The sequence below is a fragment of the Fonsecaea nubica genome, assembly GCF_001646965.1.
Source record: "Fonsecaea nubica strain CBS 269.64 chromosome Unknown Scaff42, whole genome shotgun sequence".
Taxonomy (NCBI): domain Eukaryota; kingdom Fungi; phylum Ascomycota; class Eurotiomycetes; order Chaetothyriales; family Herpotrichiellaceae; genus Fonsecaea; species Fonsecaea nubica.
Genome location: NW_019173715.1, coordinates 185,320 through 203,851, shown reverse-complemented (window position 1 = coordinate 203,851; position 18,532 = coordinate 185,320). Strand labels below are relative to the sequence as shown.

General features: G+C 52.7%; 8 protein-coding genes across 8 annotated transcripts; 3 read left to right on the top strand and 5 right to left on the bottom strand.

The window, feature by feature from the left end:
- Window positions 1–9: 9 nt before the first annotated feature.
- Window positions 10–1,165, bottom strand: AYO20_06611 (hypothetical protein; the record flags this gene model as incomplete). Its single annotated transcript, XM_022644900.1, has 3 exons — window positions 10–612; window positions 684–962; window positions 1,061–1,165. 3 exons carry the CDS (start codon window positions 1,163–1,165, stop codon window positions 10–12), a joined length of 987 nt encoding a protein of 328 aa, XP_022499168.1.
- Window positions 1,166–1,860: 695 nt separating this feature from the next.
- Window positions 1,861–4,222, bottom strand: AYO20_06610 (transketolase; the record flags this gene model as incomplete). Its single annotated transcript, XM_022644899.1, has 4 exons — window positions 1,861–2,623; window positions 2,678–3,647; window positions 3,697–3,959; window positions 4,017–4,222. 4 exons carry the CDS (start codon window positions 4,220–4,222, stop codon window positions 1,861–1,863), a joined length of 2,202 nt encoding a protein of 733 aa, XP_022499167.1.
- Window positions 4,223–5,345: 1,123 nt separating this feature from the next.
- Window positions 5,346–5,996, top strand: AYO20_06609 (hypothetical protein; the record flags this gene model as incomplete). The annotated part of the gene is made up of 1 exon (XM_022644898.1): window positions 5,346–5,996. The coding sequence occupies one exon, from the start codon at window positions 5,346–5,348 to the stop codon at window positions 5,994–5,996; it is 651 nt and encodes a 216-aa protein (XP_022499166.1).
- Window positions 5,997–6,294: 298 nt separating this feature from the next.
- AYO20_06608 (hypothetical protein) lies at window positions 6,295–8,563 on the bottom strand (the record flags this gene model as incomplete). The annotated part of the gene is made up of 2 exons (XM_022644897.1): window positions 6,295–8,465; window positions 8,512–8,563. The coding sequence occupies 2 exons, from the start codon at window positions 8,561–8,563 to the stop codon at window positions 6,295–6,297; spliced, it is 2,223 nt and encodes a 740-aa protein (XP_022499165.1).
- A 541-nt stretch (window positions 8,564–9,104) lies between these two features.
- AYO20_06607 (hypothetical protein) lies at window positions 9,105–9,602 on the top strand (the record flags this gene model as incomplete). Its single annotated transcript, XM_022644896.1, has 1 exon — window positions 9,105–9,602. The coding sequence occupies one exon, from the start codon at window positions 9,105–9,107 to the stop codon at window positions 9,600–9,602; it is 498 nt and encodes a 165-aa protein (XP_022499164.1).
- A 440-nt stretch (window positions 9,603–10,042) lies between these two features.
- AYO20_06606 (hypothetical protein) lies at window positions 10,043–11,938 on the bottom strand (the record flags this gene model as incomplete). The annotated part of the gene is made up of 1 exon (XM_022644895.1): window positions 10,043–11,938. One exon carries the CDS (start codon window positions 11,936–11,938, stop codon window positions 10,043–10,045), a length of 1,896 nt encoding a protein of 631 aa, XP_022499163.1.
- Window positions 11,939–12,210: 272 nt separating this feature from the next.
- AYO20_06605 (hypothetical protein) lies at window positions 12,211–13,943 on the bottom strand (the record flags this gene model as incomplete). Its single annotated transcript, XM_022644894.1, has 2 exons — window positions 12,211–13,754; window positions 13,898–13,943. The coding sequence occupies 2 exons, from the start codon at window positions 13,941–13,943 to the stop codon at window positions 12,211–12,213; spliced, it is 1,590 nt and encodes a 529-aa protein (XP_022499162.1).
- Window positions 13,944–15,580: 1,637 nt separating this feature from the next.
- On the top strand, window positions 15,581–18,184 carry AYO20_06604 (hypothetical protein; the record flags this gene model as incomplete). Its single annotated transcript, XM_022644893.1, has 1 exon — window positions 15,581–18,184. The coding sequence occupies one exon, from the start codon at window positions 15,581–15,583 to the stop codon at window positions 18,182–18,184; it is 2,604 nt and encodes an 867-aa protein (XP_022499161.1).
- Between the last annotated feature and the right edge of the window lie 348 nt (window positions 18,185–18,532).

The following is an 18,532-nucleotide window of genomic DNA, read 5'->3' as shown; positions in this document are numbered from 1 at the left end:
TGTGTATGGTTATGCGAAAATGCGCAATGGCTTGTGCAGGTAAAAGCCCGGATCATTGAACCTCAAGCCGCGGTCCAGCGCACTAATCGCCTCGATCTCCTCCCCGGTCAAGTCGAAGCTCCCAGCTCCCACGTCCAAGTTCTGTTGCAGCCGGTCCACGTTATTCGACTTGGGGATGACGGCAATGTTCCGCTGCGTTGCCCATCGTAGCAGGACCTGTGCCGGCGTCTTGCTTACCCGGTCGGCGGCCTTCTTGACCACCTCGGCGTCGAAGAGGAGCGGCGTGTCCTTGGCCCGCGCCCGGAATGCCGGAGGGAGTTCCAGGAAACTCTGCGGTCCGAATGACGAGTATGCTGTGATGACGATCTTCTCCTCCTGGGCGAGCTCCACGAGTTCCCGCTGGACGAGGTATGGGTGGTGTTCGATCTGGAGCGAAGAGATCGGGTGGCGTGCGTATGTTTGGATATCGTAGAGGAGTTGGGCCTGTGCGTTGGAGATTCCAATGGACCGGGCGATGCCCTGGTCGACGACTTCTTCTAATGCTTGCCAGGTTTCCTGGACTGGCACTTTGGCAGTTTCGATCACCTTGTGTTCGGGATCCATCCACCAACCCTTGATTTGGACGTCAGTTGAATTAAGACAGGCTTGTGAGGCTTTTACCTCTGACCACCATGACGACTTACAGGATATCTCAGCTTCTCAGGCTCAATATACTTGAGCGCAACCGGGAAATGAATCAGATATAGATCGATATATCCAAGGCCCCACGCTTCGTTCTGTGCCTTGGCCATGGCTAGTGCATGATCTCTCTGGTGGTAGTTGTTCCAGAGCTTGGTCGTCACGAATATGTCCTCGCGTCGAACGAGACCTTCGCTGATGGCGCGACGAATTCCTTCGCCAGCCTCCTTTTCGTTCTGATAATCATATGCACCATCGAAAAGTCGATATCCAACTTTGATGGCCTGACCACGGTGAGCTTTGTCAGGTCCCAAGGAAAACCGACCAAACAAGTAATCAATCCAGGCTTTGGGAAGGATGTATTGAGAGATTTGAAACTTACGTTGTACACAGTATCGGCAGCCTTGTCGGCTGGCACTTTCCACAAGCCAAAGCCGACCAGGGGCATTTGGTGGCCCGAGGCTAGGGTGACGGCATCCGGAGCCATGGCTTTTTGGGTGTATAAAGAGGTGGGCTATTGTTTCTGTCGTCTCTGGCGAACCTGCTCACACGAAGGGCTTATAGTGTATTGGAAGATGCGATTCTCGGCCACGACAGGCGATTGAACACAGTAGATTCAATGCCGATTGCTTTTATCTCAAAGTGTATTGCCACGCTGGTTTGCTAAAGTGTGGGACTTGCCATCAAATCCAAAGAATTCAGATCTCAGATCGGCGCTTGCGTAATGGACAACCCTTTTTTTCTTTTTGTTTTTGGTTTGAACAGGTTCGTCAGCGGCCAACTACGTGAAAGGCGTAGTGCCGACGTAATATGTCCCGGCTCGGCTTCGAAGGGTTTAGCCTCTTTCCACCCGATTGGGAAGTCAGACGCTCTCTCTACCGACAAAAAAGGCAGGTGTAGGCTATTTTGCTTTGCTTGCCCGTCTCCCGAGTGTCAGCATTGATTGGTGTCTGATTCATCAAGGAAACACCTACGGTGGTAAGCATTTTAATCCCTTGAGAAAAATATTTCTGGAATCTTTGTTGATGCTGATCATAACAATCTTGGGAATTCGTGATTGTTAGATACCGTAGCTCCTCTAGATAGTGTCTACTTGATAGATATACCACAGATATTCATTCAGCATCCTTAAAAAAGATCGCATCCACCAAATCGCCTCAGAGTGCAAACCATGCCCCCCTCTCATGTCTCTTTTCCAACAAATGTCAATTCTACAAAGTCATGCCTCAGGTCTGAGTCGAACTTGAGGTCCTCCAGGTAGCCTTTGATCCTGCTCACCATAGAGGGAACATCAAAACCAAAGAACTCGTATGCTTTTGGTCCTGGCAATGACTTGCCAAACCGTTGCTTACTCATGCACACAGCTGCATTTGCGTAGCGCTCCCATCCATTGGCGGCATAGGCTTCGATAGCCACGATCGGGACACCACTTTGCCTTCGAAGGACTTGGCGTTGGTATTCTCTGGGTTGTGCATCGAAAAGGCGCTGGCAAGGGAAGGAGACAGTGCGGACTTTCAGCCCGTGGGACTTCCGCAGTTCGATCGCAACGTTGACGGCGAGGTTGAGCTCAGCACCGGCGCCAATCAAGGTAAGGTCCGCTGTTTCGGTGACTTCTTCCAGAACATATGCCCCTTTTGCTACTTGTGTTCGGTTCGTCAACCCGGTCAATTGCGGAAGAGCGTGCCGAGATGTGGAGATAAGAGAAGACATATGTCTTGCTTTGATTGCTTCTATCCAGGCACCTGCTGTCTCTTCGCTATCACCGGGCCGAATATACAGGAAATTGGGCATTGTCCGATAAAGGGCAGCAAGCTCGATCGGTTGATGCGTAGGACCGTCCTCACCCATACCGATAGAATCGTGGGTGGCTGCGTGGATTACTTGTAGATGCTGCAGTGAGCCCATGCGGACGGCTGGGGCTGCATACAGATAGAACATGAAGAAGCTACACGTGGTAAGTATAGTGTCAGGTAGATGCAAACAATGACGATCCTCTTACCTGGACGTCACGGGAATGAACATCCCAGGGTGATATGCCGCTAACCCATTTGAAACTGCTGCCATTGCGTGCTCCCTGACGCCGTAATGGACGAAGCGTCCAGAGTAACTCCCTGTCCCCAGATATGGTGGCTCAAAATCCTCTTTGTTCTTCCAACTCATGTATACAGATGGAGACAGATCAGCCGTTCCGACGATGAATTGGTCAACTTTCTCCGCCACGGGATTGAATACTAGACCAGATGCGGCGCGCGTCGGAGTAGCCTGAGCAGGAAATTCATGTGGAATGAGCGACTCCCACTCAGCCGGTAAGTTCCCCTCCATGCGTCGGACATATTCATCTACAAGGCCTGGGTGAGCATGGGCATAACGTTGCAGCAGTTGATTCCATTCAGACACCCAAGACTGACCACGAGATGGGAGATCACGGAAGAAGTCTCGGACTGCATCTGGAATGACATAATGCTGTTCTGGGTCGAAACCGTAAAGTCTTTTGAGAGAAGCAACAGTCTCTGGTCCGAAAGCCGCACCATGAGCCACGGCATCCCCAGCCACGGCAGTGTCGACCCCAATGACAGTATGGCAATTGACGAATGTTGGCAGCGGTGAATCTCGAGAAGCCTTGAGCGCCTCCACAATGCCTCCAACGTCCCAACATCCGTCTGAAATCTCGATGACATTCCAGCCACAGGCTCTCATCTTGGTGTTTATGTCTTCAGTGTTGGTTAGACTAACGGCACCATCACAGGTGATTTGATTGTTGTCGTATATCACGGTCAAGTTGTTCAAGCGCATGTGACCGGCGAATGAGATGGCCTCGAGCCCGACTCCTTCCTGGAGACAGGCGTCTCCAACCATGCACCAGACATGGTCAGATACGACATCGAAGCCTGGTCTGTTAAACTTGGCTGCTAGGTGTTTAGAGGCCATGGCAAGCCCCACAGCATTCGCGATTCCTTGACCCAGTGGACCTAAACGACAGATCAGTGGCGCTCGTACGGCTTGAAAACAACCACTAACCAGTAGTGACCTCGATACCTTCATGTTCAATTTCGGGATGCCCTGGGCAAAGAGCATCTACCCGATCTGAGTGGTAGGACTTGAGTTGTTCAAAGGTCATAGCTCGGTATCCGGTCAAGTGTAAAAAACTATACTGAAATAGACAAGTGTGCCCGTTGGATAGCACGAATCTGTCTCTGTTGACCCAATTTGGAGTGTGAGGCGCATATCGCATCACATATTTCCACAAAGCAACACCTATTGCGGCCATACCCATGGCACCGCTGATAGGAATATATTAGCACCGAAAGTACAATGAAGCCACTGTAAGATCAACACACCCTGGGTGACCGCCTTTGAATTGCTGGCATAGGTCGGCGATGAGAACTCTAAAGCGCTTCAACACAAGCTCTTCTTCAGTGCTTAGTCGACTCGAACTGCTCGTTTTCGATACTTTTTGTCTGTTGGTCTCTCCGTTGACCAGCTTGTGGTCGGGGTCTGAATACTGCTCTGATTTTCCTCTAGAGGCGATCACGATCGAACCCATGTTGTCTGCAGTTGCCGATGTCAGACTGAAGCGAGATTCGATCAAGATAATAACAGGAAATAGAATTGATGTCGATGAAAGACCAGTAAGCTGGACGGAGACGAGGCTGATGAAAAGTATAGTATACGAGTCTGTAGGGCTAAGTGTACTAGTAGTTAACAAATTTGCAGCAAAGTCTATCAAAAGCAGTTTGTCGTCCCAAATGTTTGTCACAATTGAATGAAACGAGCTTCGGCGGGTTTGCCATCGTGGGCATGTCGTTAGGTTGCCAAATCAAGAAGTCCGAGGCTCCGATTTCCAGATGCCAACGGGACCGCCTAGATAGGAAGTGCCGTCAACGTCAACGGACAACATTAGAATTGATAGTAAGAGGCCACCCTGACTGGGTATGGAATCGAGGCATCTCTCCATAGCCCGGGGGCGGGTCGCGTCCCAAGGTATGCAGTGCACAGGGAACGAACTTGCCTCCATGTCCCAACAACTGGACCTATATTTGTTGACGGGATGGGTGGGTAAATGGTCACGCTCATGTTTGCAAGGAGCTTTGAATGATAGCGGCATTATGATATATAAAAGACTACTAGGTGCCTATGTTCATACAGTAAAATAGGAATGCGGATGGAATTGTGGAATGAAATGACTTCTTCCTTACCTCAATAAAGCGGCGAAGGATGCCTGGTTGGGGGGCTTTGACCAGATACGGCTTGGGCTCATAATACGGAAAACCGCAGCCACCGGAGTGGCAAGTCCTGGGGCGGAGCATTTTACGTAATCACAGATGGCCGAAAAACTGCCTCGAGACAGTATACGCATTTCGCCAATCACCACGCGGCGGGTTTTATGTGGGTAAGGTAAGTAAAGGTAAGTAGTAGAAAGGTAAGTAGGAGGTGAGTGGGAGGTGAGCGGTGTTTAAGAAAGCGACGCAGGTCGGGTGAGTGTCGCGGTGAGCTCGGCGTGAATTTACCGTATCTTGAGCCGCCAGTCAAGGTGTATCAGCCAACCAACTCCTCTGCCGCAAAATAACCGTCCAAACCCTCCCTCTCCAATGTAATGCGCACTGTTACGAGGTCTACACACAAATTCCAAGACCACCCATACCTCATAACCTCGCGCCCCGTTCACCATGTCCAACGACATCCTCACGCAGCTGCAGACCTGCTACGACCAGCTGCTGACCCAATTCTTCGCCACGCTGAGCTACCTCTCACAACGACACCCGCTGGTCGCACCGGACCCGGACCCCAGCGACCCGTTCACAAACCCGCCGCCAGGCCTCGCCGTCGCCCGAACAGGAGGGAATAGAAGGCCCCAAATATCCCAAACCGCAGGTGGTGGTGCTGCAACGAGCCCCGCAGCCGCTGGCGCCAGCGAGGCTGCTTCCGCACAACAACAACAACCGCCCGCCGCGATCGTCAATCCGGGACCCGAGGACACAGAGCGCGCGCCGTTCCCCCTGCACCCGGTGGCGGATCGGACGTTCGCGAACGCGCAGCGCGAGTTGGCCGAGGACCTGGTCCTCAAGGGCCAGCAGATCGAGATGCTGATTGCGCGGTTACCGGGGATCGGCACGGGTGCGGCGCAGCAGGCAGAAGACATCAAGGTGCTGGCGGACAAGGTGCAGAAGATGGAGCAGGAGAGGCGGGCGAGGAGGAGGGAGATGAAACAATACGCGGATCGGCTGGAGCGGGTCATCATGGCCATGTCGGTGAACGTGGATTACGGTGACGGTGACGGTGACGGTGACGACAAGGAGGGCATGAACGGGCATGGATGAGGTCGCGAGTGGTGGTGATAATCAGAAAACGTCAGTAATTGGTGCGGCATGTTCTGAGGAACAAGGGACATCGATCGAGAACCTGGCAGGAAGAGAGAACACCTCTGCTGCATTCACACAATGCAGTTCATTCTAATAATGGGAGAGGTCGGGATCTCTCTCCCTTGCGGGTCATTCACGCTATCCAACTCCTAGAACAAAAAGGAAAACACCCAACAACTCGACATCGAGGTCGCCAAAGAAAAGTCCTGGGTCACATACAGACCCGCCGCCACGCCGGCCATCGCCATCAAGGTCGCTATACCATCATACTACGCCGCCTGTTCAATGCTCTTTCCTCCCTGGAACTCTCATTGAGTCCCGTTCCGCCACCAGAAGATGCCGCCTCTTTCTCTTTGAGGCTGGAACTTATGCTGTGCGAGCGCCTGAAGTCCTTTGTCGCGGAAGTTCTACCGCTGGACGTTGCGTCTCCACGCAGACTTGCCGCAGAGCTCGGTCGTGAAGATGGGACATTTGCGTCGGACTTTGTGGATCCTGACGAGAGATGGCGAGGAGCAGAAGGGAGATTAGCCGGGTCACCTGAAGAAGGCTGCATAGAATGCCTTCTAGTTGTAGTTGTCGCGCTCGACAACGGCTTTCGTCTCGCCCCAGCAGAACTTTTTGATGATCTGTGGTCAGCCGCGTCTGTCTGCATTTCTTTCGAGTCATCGGCTGGTGACGAGAGTGGCGGGTCGAAAATACTCAATCGGTCCACTGCACTCTCAAGCTCGTCCGCAGTGTTGCGTTTCAATTGTTTGCCCGACTTCCTAGTCTCATCATCTTCCTTTCCCTTCTTCTCTTTGCCCCTCAAAGGGCTGATTGGTTCATCCTTCTTACAAGCAGTCGAGGTCGACATTGCTAAATCGTTCCATCTGTCATCCTCGTGATGGATTTCGCCCTCCTGCTTGACTTTGGCGCCTTCTGATTTCGCCCGTTCCACACTCGTGCCTCTGTTGTTCGAAGGGTTTTCTTTTTGCTTCTCAATGCCCTCTATAGCTCCCACTAACCCCTTGCCAGGCCTTCGCATCTTATCTCTCAGGTTAGGCTCGGCATAGCTGATTTGTGGTCTCGGCCGACGAGATCCCCTTCCTATGCTCCCATTAAGCACGTCCTCCACCGAGTTCAGAACTGCCGCTTCTTTCGTTTGGTGTGCTGTGCGGGAAGATGGCTCTGTGGACACAGGCGAGAGAATATCAGCGGCTTCTGCAGCTGGAGTCTTTGGCGGAATGTCCTTCTCTTCGCCGTGATCATTCGAACCACTGACAAGGCTGTCAATAACCACACGAGCTTGAGACTCTTTTCGCCGTGTCGGTTTGACAATTGTGTGGTTTACCTGCAGATCTCGGTCGTCTTTGAGCTTTTCCGGCACTTGCACCCTTCTCTTCGCAGGGGAATTTGTACTCTTGGGTGCGAGGATCTTCCTGGTTGCAACCGCGGCTTTCTGAGGGCTTAATTGCTTCGTAAGATCTATCGGATCCCCACTTTCTCGCCCTGGCGGTCTCGTAAATCTAGACGCCTTTTTGCTGTTGACGGTAGCGTTGCTCCAGATCTCTTGCCGACGTTGATAGACAAAGTCGTCATTCTCGTTCGACGGGTGTTGAAGAACAGGCTCGTCGAGCTCAGAGACATCCAATTTCCGTTTGGCGCCTGATTTCAGTAACTGCTGGCTCGGCTTTATTGGCTGCTCATCCGGGACAGGGGTTTCTTCAGTCGGTAGGTCGTGAATTAGGGCGCTCGTTCGACGTTTCCGCCTCCTTTCCAGAAGTGACGGTAACTGCATGACTTCCTCCCCAGCATTCTCATCCTCTGACATCCGTGCAGCATCCACTTCGGGGGGTTCGGAGGGGACGTCAAAGTGCACGACTGGAGGAGGTCCGATCTCTGGCGACTCTGCCGCTTGTTGGAGAGCAGCCTCTTCCCGCAGGGCTAATAATTCAGAGGTCTCCAGCGTTCTTCGCGGATAAAGTTTGTCTTCGTGGATAGAGGGTAATCGCCCATCGTACAGATCTGCCCTCTCCTGAGCGAATGCTTCTCTGGTCGACAGCCGATTCCTCCACTCTTGTTCCGTCGCACTACTCATCGTCGTCCTGACAAGCCTGCTTTTCCGCCTTCCTTTCCGTGCCGCCTTTTCGGGTATGTTACCCATCTCGACCAGCATCTCGGCCACTTCCTCGACTTTCTTGTTCAAGCGGTCCCTCAGGTCGAGAATCTCTGCGTTGACGGAACTAGTTGCGCGCCATCGTTCCGCTTCCGCCTGCGCGGCGATCGCCTGTTCTCTCAACGATACATTCTCGGCCACGAGGCGGGAGATCTCGGTCTCGAGATTACGGATGCGTTGCGACTGCGTCGAATTGACACGGGCGATTTCGCGGTTTTGACGAATGAAGCGGCGTTTCACTGCATAGGTCCGTTCGTCAGCGTGCGCCAGCACTGAATAGCGAAGAGTTTGAGACTTCTGCAAAGGAGGTAGACTTACGGGATTCAAAGCTTTCTGTGGGTGGAAGGGGGGGATCATTGAGCTTCGCCATGGCAGGTCGTGGTCATATCATGTGCCGTTGGGTTATCTTCTCGCGTTTCTTGAATGATTCAATCAGTCTTGGATCTTCGAGTTCAGTCTAGGGCTGGAAGGCCAGCAGAAACAGCATCCTCTGTACGTAGCAATGTAGCATAGGCGATAGATTTGGGAGGTCAAGGGCAAGGGCTGCTGTTGTCCAAGGGTATTTGGGGGTTTGTGGTCGGGATAACCGAAAACGGCGGCGTCAACAACGTGCCTCTTTTGGTCTAGTCCCCGACTTGGCACCGATGACGTCCAATGGAAGACGCGTTTTCGTGAATATGGGGGACATTCCGTAATATGGGAGTCGTATCGCCGTCAATCAGGACTTACGAGTTCAACAACTGCATGCCCTGGTGTTCAAGGCGGAACGAGAATTGCAAATAATACACGACATACACCCCACGACCTCACCTCGAGACCGAATATCCTAGGATCCGACCTCTCCGTCTCCCCCTCTTTCTGTGTGTGCACAACCCTTCCTCCCCGCCACAGAACCCAACTCCCGTCCAAAAATGTCCTACCACCCCCGTCACATGGACATGTACCCCTCCACCTCCTCCGGCGCCGGCGGCGGCAGCAACACATCCTCGACACTACGATCCAGCGCACAGACACCTGCGCAATCCCAGCTGCAGGCCCGGATCGCCAGCAAGCGCGCCGAGCTGGAGAACCTGCGACAACTGCGCGAGCTGAGCGCGCACCTCACGGCGCAGCTGGAGCAGCTGGAGACGAAGCTGGGGAGCTTGCGAGACGGCGCGCAGGCCGTGGCGCTGGTGCTGGCGAACTGGGAAAACGTGCTCCAGGTCATCGGGATGGCGGCGATGAAGGTGCCGGTGCCGCAGTCGCATTCGCCTCCCACCGCCGGTGCACCTGATGACCCGGACGGCGGCAATGTGGATGGAGGAGCAGGGGGAGATGTGGTAGGAAATCCAAAGACATCGCAGGAACGAGACCTGCCGGTACCGTTGGTCAGAATACCTGTACAGCCCAAGACGGAAGATGGCGGGTGAAGAGGAAATCGTATCCGGCCACGAATAAATGTGTTTCATTCGGAGGAGGGACCAAGTGTGTGCGTGTGCTTTGGTTTGAATCTGGGCGGATCGGTACAGGACGAAGCGAATTGCTTGATACCCTGGACATGGTATCCTTGTTGCGCGCTATAGAAGACGATGCAGAACATAATCGATAAAACGCTAAATTCAATGAATGAGGTATGGGCATAACTCTACGGCTCGCTTGACACTGTGCCTCAGACACCTATCACACCTATGACACCGAAATCATTGGCTGCCGGAATGATTTTGCTGCCCTTTCATGCCCAAACATGAGACTGGTTTTGTCCTTACCAACTCCTGCGCTGAAGAACAAGACCTTTGAGCCGAAGGAACACATCTCACACCAGGAAAATGTATCTCCACAAACCTTCAGACAGGAAAGACACAGAAGAGTATCATGAAGCAGGCGCCACAGCACTGATCTGTCCTTGAGTCGCCGGGTTCCCAACACCACCCACCTTCTCCTTCTCTTTTGCTGCCAGGATCTTAGCGGCGATTTTCTTCTTCTGCTTTTCTGCCCACTCACGACTCGCCTGTCTACCTCTCTCTGCCGCCTCCGCTCTGGCCTTGCGTGCGGCCTCTTCCTTTTCGCGCCTCTCCTTCTCTATACGTTCCATTTCGGCTTTCGACCGTTCAAAGACCTCCTTGCCCTTAACCTTTTGTTGGACGACATCTTCTTTGGTCACCATGGACTTCTGGCCATTCGCCAACTGGGCAATTGAGGCTCGAGGATTGACGGAGGTGGTTGTGCGACGGACGCTGGCTTTCGGGTTTGCCACCTCCGACGCTTTTGATTTTGGACCCAGCGATGTTGGGCGTGGTTTTGGCTGGATTGCTATACCCGGTTTAGGTTCAACATTCTCCTTGTTTAATCCAGTGGCGTAAATGCTCATCCTTGCTTGGCTGGCCTTGTTCTCTCGCGGGACAACACTCGGACGCGATATCTTAGCAGGCACCGGTCTCGCCTTGAAAGACTTTTTCTCATTGGCAGCTTCTTCCTCACGCTTCATCCGCTCTTCTCTCTGGGCCTTGAGTTTAGCTGCAACCGCTTCCCCTGGTAAGCTAAACTTCGGCTTCGTGGGAGACTTGGTAGATTTGGAGGGTACGAATCCGGGCTTGCTGGTCGACAGCGGGCCAGTAGCTGGCTGTTTCTTGGTCGTGTTCGCGAGGTTCTTAACAGGGGAACTAGAGAACGAAAGCGGCGGTGCTGCACTCTGGCTCGAAGACACTCTGGACTTGTGGCTATCGACGACGGGTCGTTTGGTCGGCTTTGCGGCGGCAGTTACCTTGGTTGTTGCATTGATAGAAGATCCACGGGCAGCGGTCAATTTCGCGCGCGTCGAAGATGCACCACCTACTCCAGCATGCTGAGGAGGGCGCCGACACGGGTTTGCTGGTTGCCGACCAGTCAACTTTTTCTGAGGGTCTACAGCAGGTGTGCCCGCGTGAAGATTGAGGCGGACTGGTGTGGACTTTCGCGGTTTGACTGGAGATTCGATCTTGAGTTCGTCCAAGGCAGGCAAGGTCTCTGAAATTTTCTCAATCGCATCTTCCAGAGCATCAATTGCTTCGACAGAGTCTTCGATTCGTGGTGTTCGTGCGCTGACCCGGTCGGCGAAGGATTCTGAAGACTTTCTCTCCTTCAAAAGAGTATGCAACGTGCCGGGGGTCCTCGACGTGATGTTCTCCACAAATGAATCTTCTATAGTGTCTGGAGCAGGTGACGTGACCTCATCCATGGCTTTATGCACTGTTGGATCGAACTTGGGCGTCTTTGGAAGACTGGTGTGGCTGCGTTGTGGGGTAAAAGTTGACTCGGTCACCCCTTGCTCTTCCAGAGTCGCGTCTACCGTCACTACTGTTATTTCGTGGTGGACAGTAACTTGTTCGACGGAACCAGCCGGTCGCGTGTCCTGTATACTGTCTCTGGCTTCAGATGATTGACTCTGGTGGCTATCATTCGCGTCCTCGGGCTGCAGCTCCTGCGACTCGTCCAATTCTCCCGTGCCAGACTCTTCTCCCACCTCGTCATCCTTTGTTTTGCGTCCTTTCCTCCTGCTCTTAGCTTTCAGCATGGGCTCAGCCTGTTCGTCGGTGAAGGGGTCTTCGGTGGTCGAAGGGTTGATCTCGGTGGTGATGTCTTTCAATGGGGGCCGAACAAGATCCTGGTCCGCGTTGGCGTCGGCGCAATCATCCTGTAGCGAATGATTCGCATTCGCGTCAGCATCTTCGTAAATGAGCTGCGCTTCCTCTTGAGCCTGGGCTCGCAGGGCTGCACGAGTCATGCGCATTGTTACGTGATGTCAATCTATCAGGAGCTTTCAATAACTGTTTGCTAAAGGCGTTCTCAAAGCTGATACACTTGGTCAGATCTTACTTTAAGGATCAAGGCCCGTGACGCGCTTTGTTTGGAAACGGAAGTTACCCGGCAACCATGCAGGTGTTGCTGCTTTAATGCAATCCACGCCAAGGTTCGTTGCTCAGCCTCGCGTCGAATTCCTCCTGGACATGCAACGTAACCTGGAGCATCTCTTCGCCGGCACGAGCCTGCTTTTCAGACCAGTTACCGGCCCTTTGCAATCGCAGCCAACTGACTCGCTATCTCGGGCAAAACGTCCTCCTTGTTCCAGCGCATGATTTGCTCTAAAACCATAACGAGTGTTTCCAGGTGCTCGAGCACAGTTGCGCAGTACAAACCCAAGACACTCATATGATATGCGGTGACATTGTTCTCCACAACAGTATAATGAACCGAAACTTCAATGGTCGGCCCACATAACGTTATGGAGAAGGCGAGAGGCGCGATCTTTTCGCGAGGAGAGTTGGGCGCGTAGCAATTGTGGACGTCCGTAAGCTGTTGGTAGAGGTTGATCATGCAACTCGCGGCCCCCGCAGCTTGATTCTCGGCTTCGAAAATACTCTGCCCAGTACTATATGCCTTTCCTTCAATCACTAGGGTGGGAAATCGAAGGAGGGCCATATCCCCGACGGGGTTGGAGTAAAGGATATGTTCGGATTCCAATCTTCTCAGAAGGCTATTCACCTGCAACCGGTCGATTCTATGGTCCAACAATGCGTGAGCTACCGTATCATATGCAAGACCAATAGTGCAATCAGGTCGAGGAGTCTTGATAACGACGACGGATTCTTCGAGTGCCGATTCCATTGCTTCAGTTCGTGGTGTATCTGAAGATGAGCCGGAGGGTGTTTTGACCCGTCGTCGCTTTGTCGGCCTATCGCTGGTGTTGTCAGCTTCGTTGTTCACAGGTAGTAATGACGGAAGCTTGGGCTTCAAGTTCGGGTTAAAATCTAGGTCAAAAGTTAACACGCGGACCATGTTCTCAGTTAGAGTGTTAGAGAGTACTATACCGGCCTTTCTCGCAAATCCAAATTCCGAACTCGTATCCATTGCCATGAGAGCTGAAATAACAACCTCATTCCAGTCATCTTCTCGGTGATTTGCTTGAACGACCCTAGCAAACGCCTGCAACATGTGCTTAGCGATATTGGATATTTCACTCATCCTTTCATTGGATATTTCACGATTGAGGATAGCTGCCAGCTTGGACTGGATATCCGCCGGAGGCGCCATGCGCTGTATGAAAATGTTGACTTGATTGAGTACCCCATAACGGTAACGAGCGGGGGACATCCATGTAGTGGTAGTTTCTGCCGTCCATTCTTCAGGCAGATCTGGAGTGACTCCGGTCCTCGTCGTCCGTGCGCCACTCTTTCCACCTCGCTTGCCACCTCGCTTGCCGCCACCTCGCTGACCACCTCTAGCGGCGGAGGACGGGCTCATTTCGGTAGATGGACTATTCAGTTGCCTTTGGAGCGTCTTCAAGTTTCGCGTAGTTAGCTTGAGTACTGGCACGTCTTGTCGTCGCTGCGTCTTGTCTGGATGATATTTTGCTTCTAGGTCTTTCCGAATCTGTGAAGTGGCAGCCTGCTCTCCTGAAGTAGTAGCGGGTATAATTGCGGATGGTGAATCTCCCTGTGGTTGTTCTTGTGGGGGCTCGGGTTCAACAATGAGTTTCCTAGTCTCGGCTCTGGTCACTAAGCGGGCGGTCAACGCCTGAGGAGATGAAGGGCGGTCTTGGATAGTAGCTGTATTGAAGGAGTGTATACGACGCGGCCGAGAAATTTTGGGGGATACCAGGTCTTCGTTCTTCGGTGCACTCTTTTTGCGAACCCCTGGCGTTGTTAATATGGCTTGTCCGTTCAGTAGAATGGGTGAATTAGAAGCATACCATTGACGGGACGTCGTCGGGTTTTGTATCTGTGTCCAAGGGCCATCTTGGAGAAGGCAGATAGGAGTTCTGTAAACGAACCAGTTTTTGCTTAGAATGGCGGCATAGTCTGTCGCGGGTAGAACAAGGGATTTTTAAGACACCCTCTACGTGCGAGGGTTTGCGTTCGCTGTCAAGGCAGACCTAGCTTTGGCGGCTGTCTTGTCTTGTGAAACAGATCGATGCCATGGGGCTTCGGATAGTGGTAATCGAACCAGGTCATATTTCGGTGTCCTTTGTTGTGTGGGTAACCGATGGCATTCCTCACGATGCCGCTTCCGGTGGCATTCTTTGTTGTCTCTGGGTCAACGCACATCCTTCTTAGAACCTGTAATTGGCAAGTCACTGCCCAACTTCCTCTCCATGCTGCAGGCCGTGGTGTCATGAACAGACATTTCCTTTGTCGAGGGCGGGTGCCCAGAAGCCTGCACTTTTTGATCAATCCAACGAAGGCTGAATAGTCCAACATGCTGCCTTGACCTGCTCACCTGTATCGTGCATGTCCTTTGTTATTCCTCCCCGTCCTTGCTGCATGTTTAGAAGCATTGAAGAAGCTGAAGGAACGGCAATTTGTACACGCCGGCGAATCCACAATAGGGCGTGCGTTTCTGAGTTTTGTACTCGTAAAAATAGGTCAGAAGGCGTCATGAAGCATTGAACGCCTGCGGTAGATGCAACTCCTATTCCTGGGGTACGGGGTTCGCGGATAGTGGGAGACTCGAGCTAGCATTTTAGGTCAATATAGATGTTATTGCACCTGGTATCCGTAAATGCAAGGCTATGCCGATCTCCAAGAGTAAAGCCAACCGGATGCTCGTGTTATCCGCGGGTCAGAGAGCTTCCGGTACCCGGAAAGCGCATCTTTCGGGCTCTACCAAGCTGGTATTAGTGCCACAAAGCTGCTTGGTTTGCTTCTCTGTCTGATTCTGCTGCCGGCGGTACAAGTCCAACATCGAGTTTGCGATATGACGGTATGCGATCTAGGACGACATTACACTCACTCATTCTACGTACCACATGTATTCGCAGACAGTTGCTGCTGTAAGGTTTTCCAAGCTTGGCAGGTGTTGCCCTAACCCTATCAGGAAGGTTTGCCGAATAATTTCCGCCGCGGTATTACATGACAAATCCGCAGGCGCGCTAGATAGATTTCCTTGCCTAATCAATCAGTCAAGTTATTCCACTTACAGCAGGCGAGCTATGTGCATATTCTATCGATGCGTGTATAGATAGACACTGAATCTTTCTCAGCTTGTTATTCATCAGACTGTTTCAGATAGTTGAACGCCAACACGTGCCTCGCTCCTTGGCTTGATTGCGACATCGTCGCCGGCACTCATCCCAGAGGTCGTTGTCAACGAGCGGTCGGATAGTACAACTGAGCCCAGAGACTCGTGTCTCTATAGAGATCAAGGTGTTCCACTTTGCGAGCACTGGATCATTTTTCTGAAATCGGGCCATCATCAAGACTCTCTACGATGCACGGAAGACTAGGCTCCGGATTCCGAAGGTCGAGCAGACGTGAAGGGGAGCGGAGGTCTGCAATGCCCCGAACAGCTTCCCAGGTTTCGGATAATTATGCACTGAGACGGCCATGCTTGACCATGGCGAGTTCTGATACTGTTGTGAAGCAACGCCACCAGGATGAGACTCATTCCAACGACACACAGCCTCGCGGCTGCACTTGATGTGCTGAACGAGGTCATCTTACCCGAGGTGACTTCTGACGAGGCCAAAACCTACATAGGGTCCCTCCAGGCTATCCTGACGGACCTTTTTAGGCGGCAGAGCTCACAGATCGGCTTTCTGCAGGATGCCTTGCTACAAGGCGAAACCTTGCTCGCCGAGATCCTGACAACACTTGAACCATCGTCTCGACGGAACCCGCCTGTTCCACGACTGGACCGAAACTTCGACGATCTCGCTGCCCGTCACGGCGAGCTAACGAACGAACTCTTCACCCTAGCTGAACGCCTTGTGGGAGAGAAGAACAATGACCCCAGCTCATCGACGCTCCTGCGGAGGGCGGCCAAATGGGAGCATGACTACTATGGGGGTATTTTAACCTTGCCGGTCGATCTGCCCCATATTCGGCTCCCAGAAGAAAATCGTGGTGGGCCTCTAAGTGAAGCCTTCCTTCGACGCCTTTTGATAGGCAAACGTGGCATCACACGCCTGGGCTCACTTAAACGTCTCACTGGCGGCGGCGGCAAACAGACGTACTCGTGCATAGTCACTTACAACGATGACAGCACAGAGACGATGGTTGTTCGGAAAGAGGACGCGGTGCCACTCATAAAACGCGGTGCTTTTCGACCACATCAGGAGTTTGCTCTGCTTCAATGCCTGAACTGCACGGACTTCCCTGCCCCGCGAGTGTACGTGGCCTCTGAGCCTGTACCTGGCCCCGATGGCGTCGATGGGGCCATATGTGTCATGTCACTCATGCCAGGAACCTGCCCCGGAACACTGCTCAGCTCCGCCAACCGAAGTTTCGACGAAAGCCTCCTCCTGCAGCTGGCATCTCTTCACGCAAAACTGCATGCCATCCCACTGGAGACATTCCAGCCCTACATTGACAAGTACGAAGATTCCAAAGTCCTGACACAAACCGTCACGCAGCGATACCGCAGTGCCCTCGAACGCTGGCGGGTATACTACACATCCGTGGAGCATCTGGAGTCCCCATACCTTGTCTGGCTATTTGATTGGATGATGACACACGTACCGGACGATGAGAGACGTCCGGTCGTTACACATGGCGACTTCAACGTCCACAACCTGCTGGAAAAGGATGGCCAAATCACCGCCGTACTAGACTGGGAGACGGCCGACTTTGGCGCCCCAGAACAAGATCTCGCATATATCCAACCGCTGGTCTCCAAACACATGCCCTGGGATAAATTCATAGCTGCATACGGCGCTGCGGGAGGTCGAGAGATCAACCCTAAGCATTTTGCCTTTTGTCAAGCTTACTCGATTCTCCGAACGACGTTGGCCTTCAATAGGACCACTCTGAGCATCCAAAAAGGGTGGTCCAATGACCTGCGTTTTTTTCTGGGGGAGCTCGGTTACAACGCACTTTTCATGGAAATGGGGTTGAAGTATACGTCACTGCCTCCGGAATCTGTCGCGCAGCTTCCAACAACAGACGATGTGCTTGATAGCGAGAATGATACCGCTGTTGTGGCCGCGGCGGCCGCAGAGGGGCAAACAAGCACAAACAACAGTTCGTCATCGGGAAAGTTTCACGATACAGCCACAGGCGGCCAAAAGCTGATGATTTTTGGTGACGAAGCGAACAATCGCCAAACCCCTGGTCCTCAACCGAACTGGCAAGAAAGCGTCGTCCTCGTCTGGTGGGACGAATGTAACAAAGTCGGTGGTTTTCACCGCCTGGGCCACGAACCCAATCTTCCCAGCGGTGCGAAGGCCACACTTTGGACCCATCTCATCACCCCCGAGGGCGTGTCTAAGCGCACCAAGTATGTTCCTCTCCGCGATGTCGACCTCCTTCCCGGCGGAGGTATGGGAAGTGGTGACGATACCTGCACCCATATCTTCCAGGACGGTCTCTCGAAATGGACCTTTACAGATCCAGAGCACGAGCTCTCTGCATTCATCAATCACAAAGATATCGGACCTAATCTCTCTGGATTTCCACAAAAGGGTAGCATGAAGTCTGGTTTTGCTTCCCACCATTTCGATGTTCCCGGCACCATAAGCGGCTCCGTCAAGATCAAAGGCAAAAGCTACACCATCAATGGCTGGGGTATTCGTGATCACGCATGGGGTCCCCGTGATTGGAACAAGAGTATCCTCTCTCATCGTTGGGTCGTCGGTACGGCGGGGGACGCCTTGTCCTTTGTCGGTGTGACATACCACTCCTACGACGACCGCATGGCCAAGTTTGGCTGGGTGGTGCGTAACGGCGTGGTCACTTACGCAAAGGACATTGATGTACTCGCGTACATGGAAGCAGACGGCTGCGTGAACCGCGGCGGACGCGTCAAGTATGTGTTGGACTCGGACGAGGTGTTGATTTTTGAGCATACACCCGTGGAAGCCAAGGCGGCGGTGGCCTATCATCATGGAATTCCGTGCGTGGATCGCATCTGCTCTTTCAAATGCAGCAATGGTCTCGCGGGACTTTCCAACTTTGAGACGAGCAACAACATACAGGCTGGGGAACGTCGCCCAGGGTTATTGGTTGATGGGCTGATGGAGGACGGATTTTGGACACCGTGATTCCCCTCCGGTGGCCTTGATCCCTGTGTATAACCCCGTAAGATCGAGCAGCAAAGAAAGGTATTTCAATTATATCGGACATTCACAATATGCTGCCCGATTCAAGCCCTTGTTCTGCTTTCACGGCAATGCATGCTTCCCAAAGTAACCACGTGCGGTCTGGATACGATGACATTCTCCCAATGGGCAAAAGCCAGGCCACGTCGAAGTATCAAACAGTAGCTCGAGAGACGTCTCCAACATCTTAAGATTTAACAAAAAACCACCCATCTGCCTTGTCACTTTACCCTTGCTTCATAGAAGTCGACCAAGGTTTCAAGAGAACAAATAGACACACTCCCGGATCCA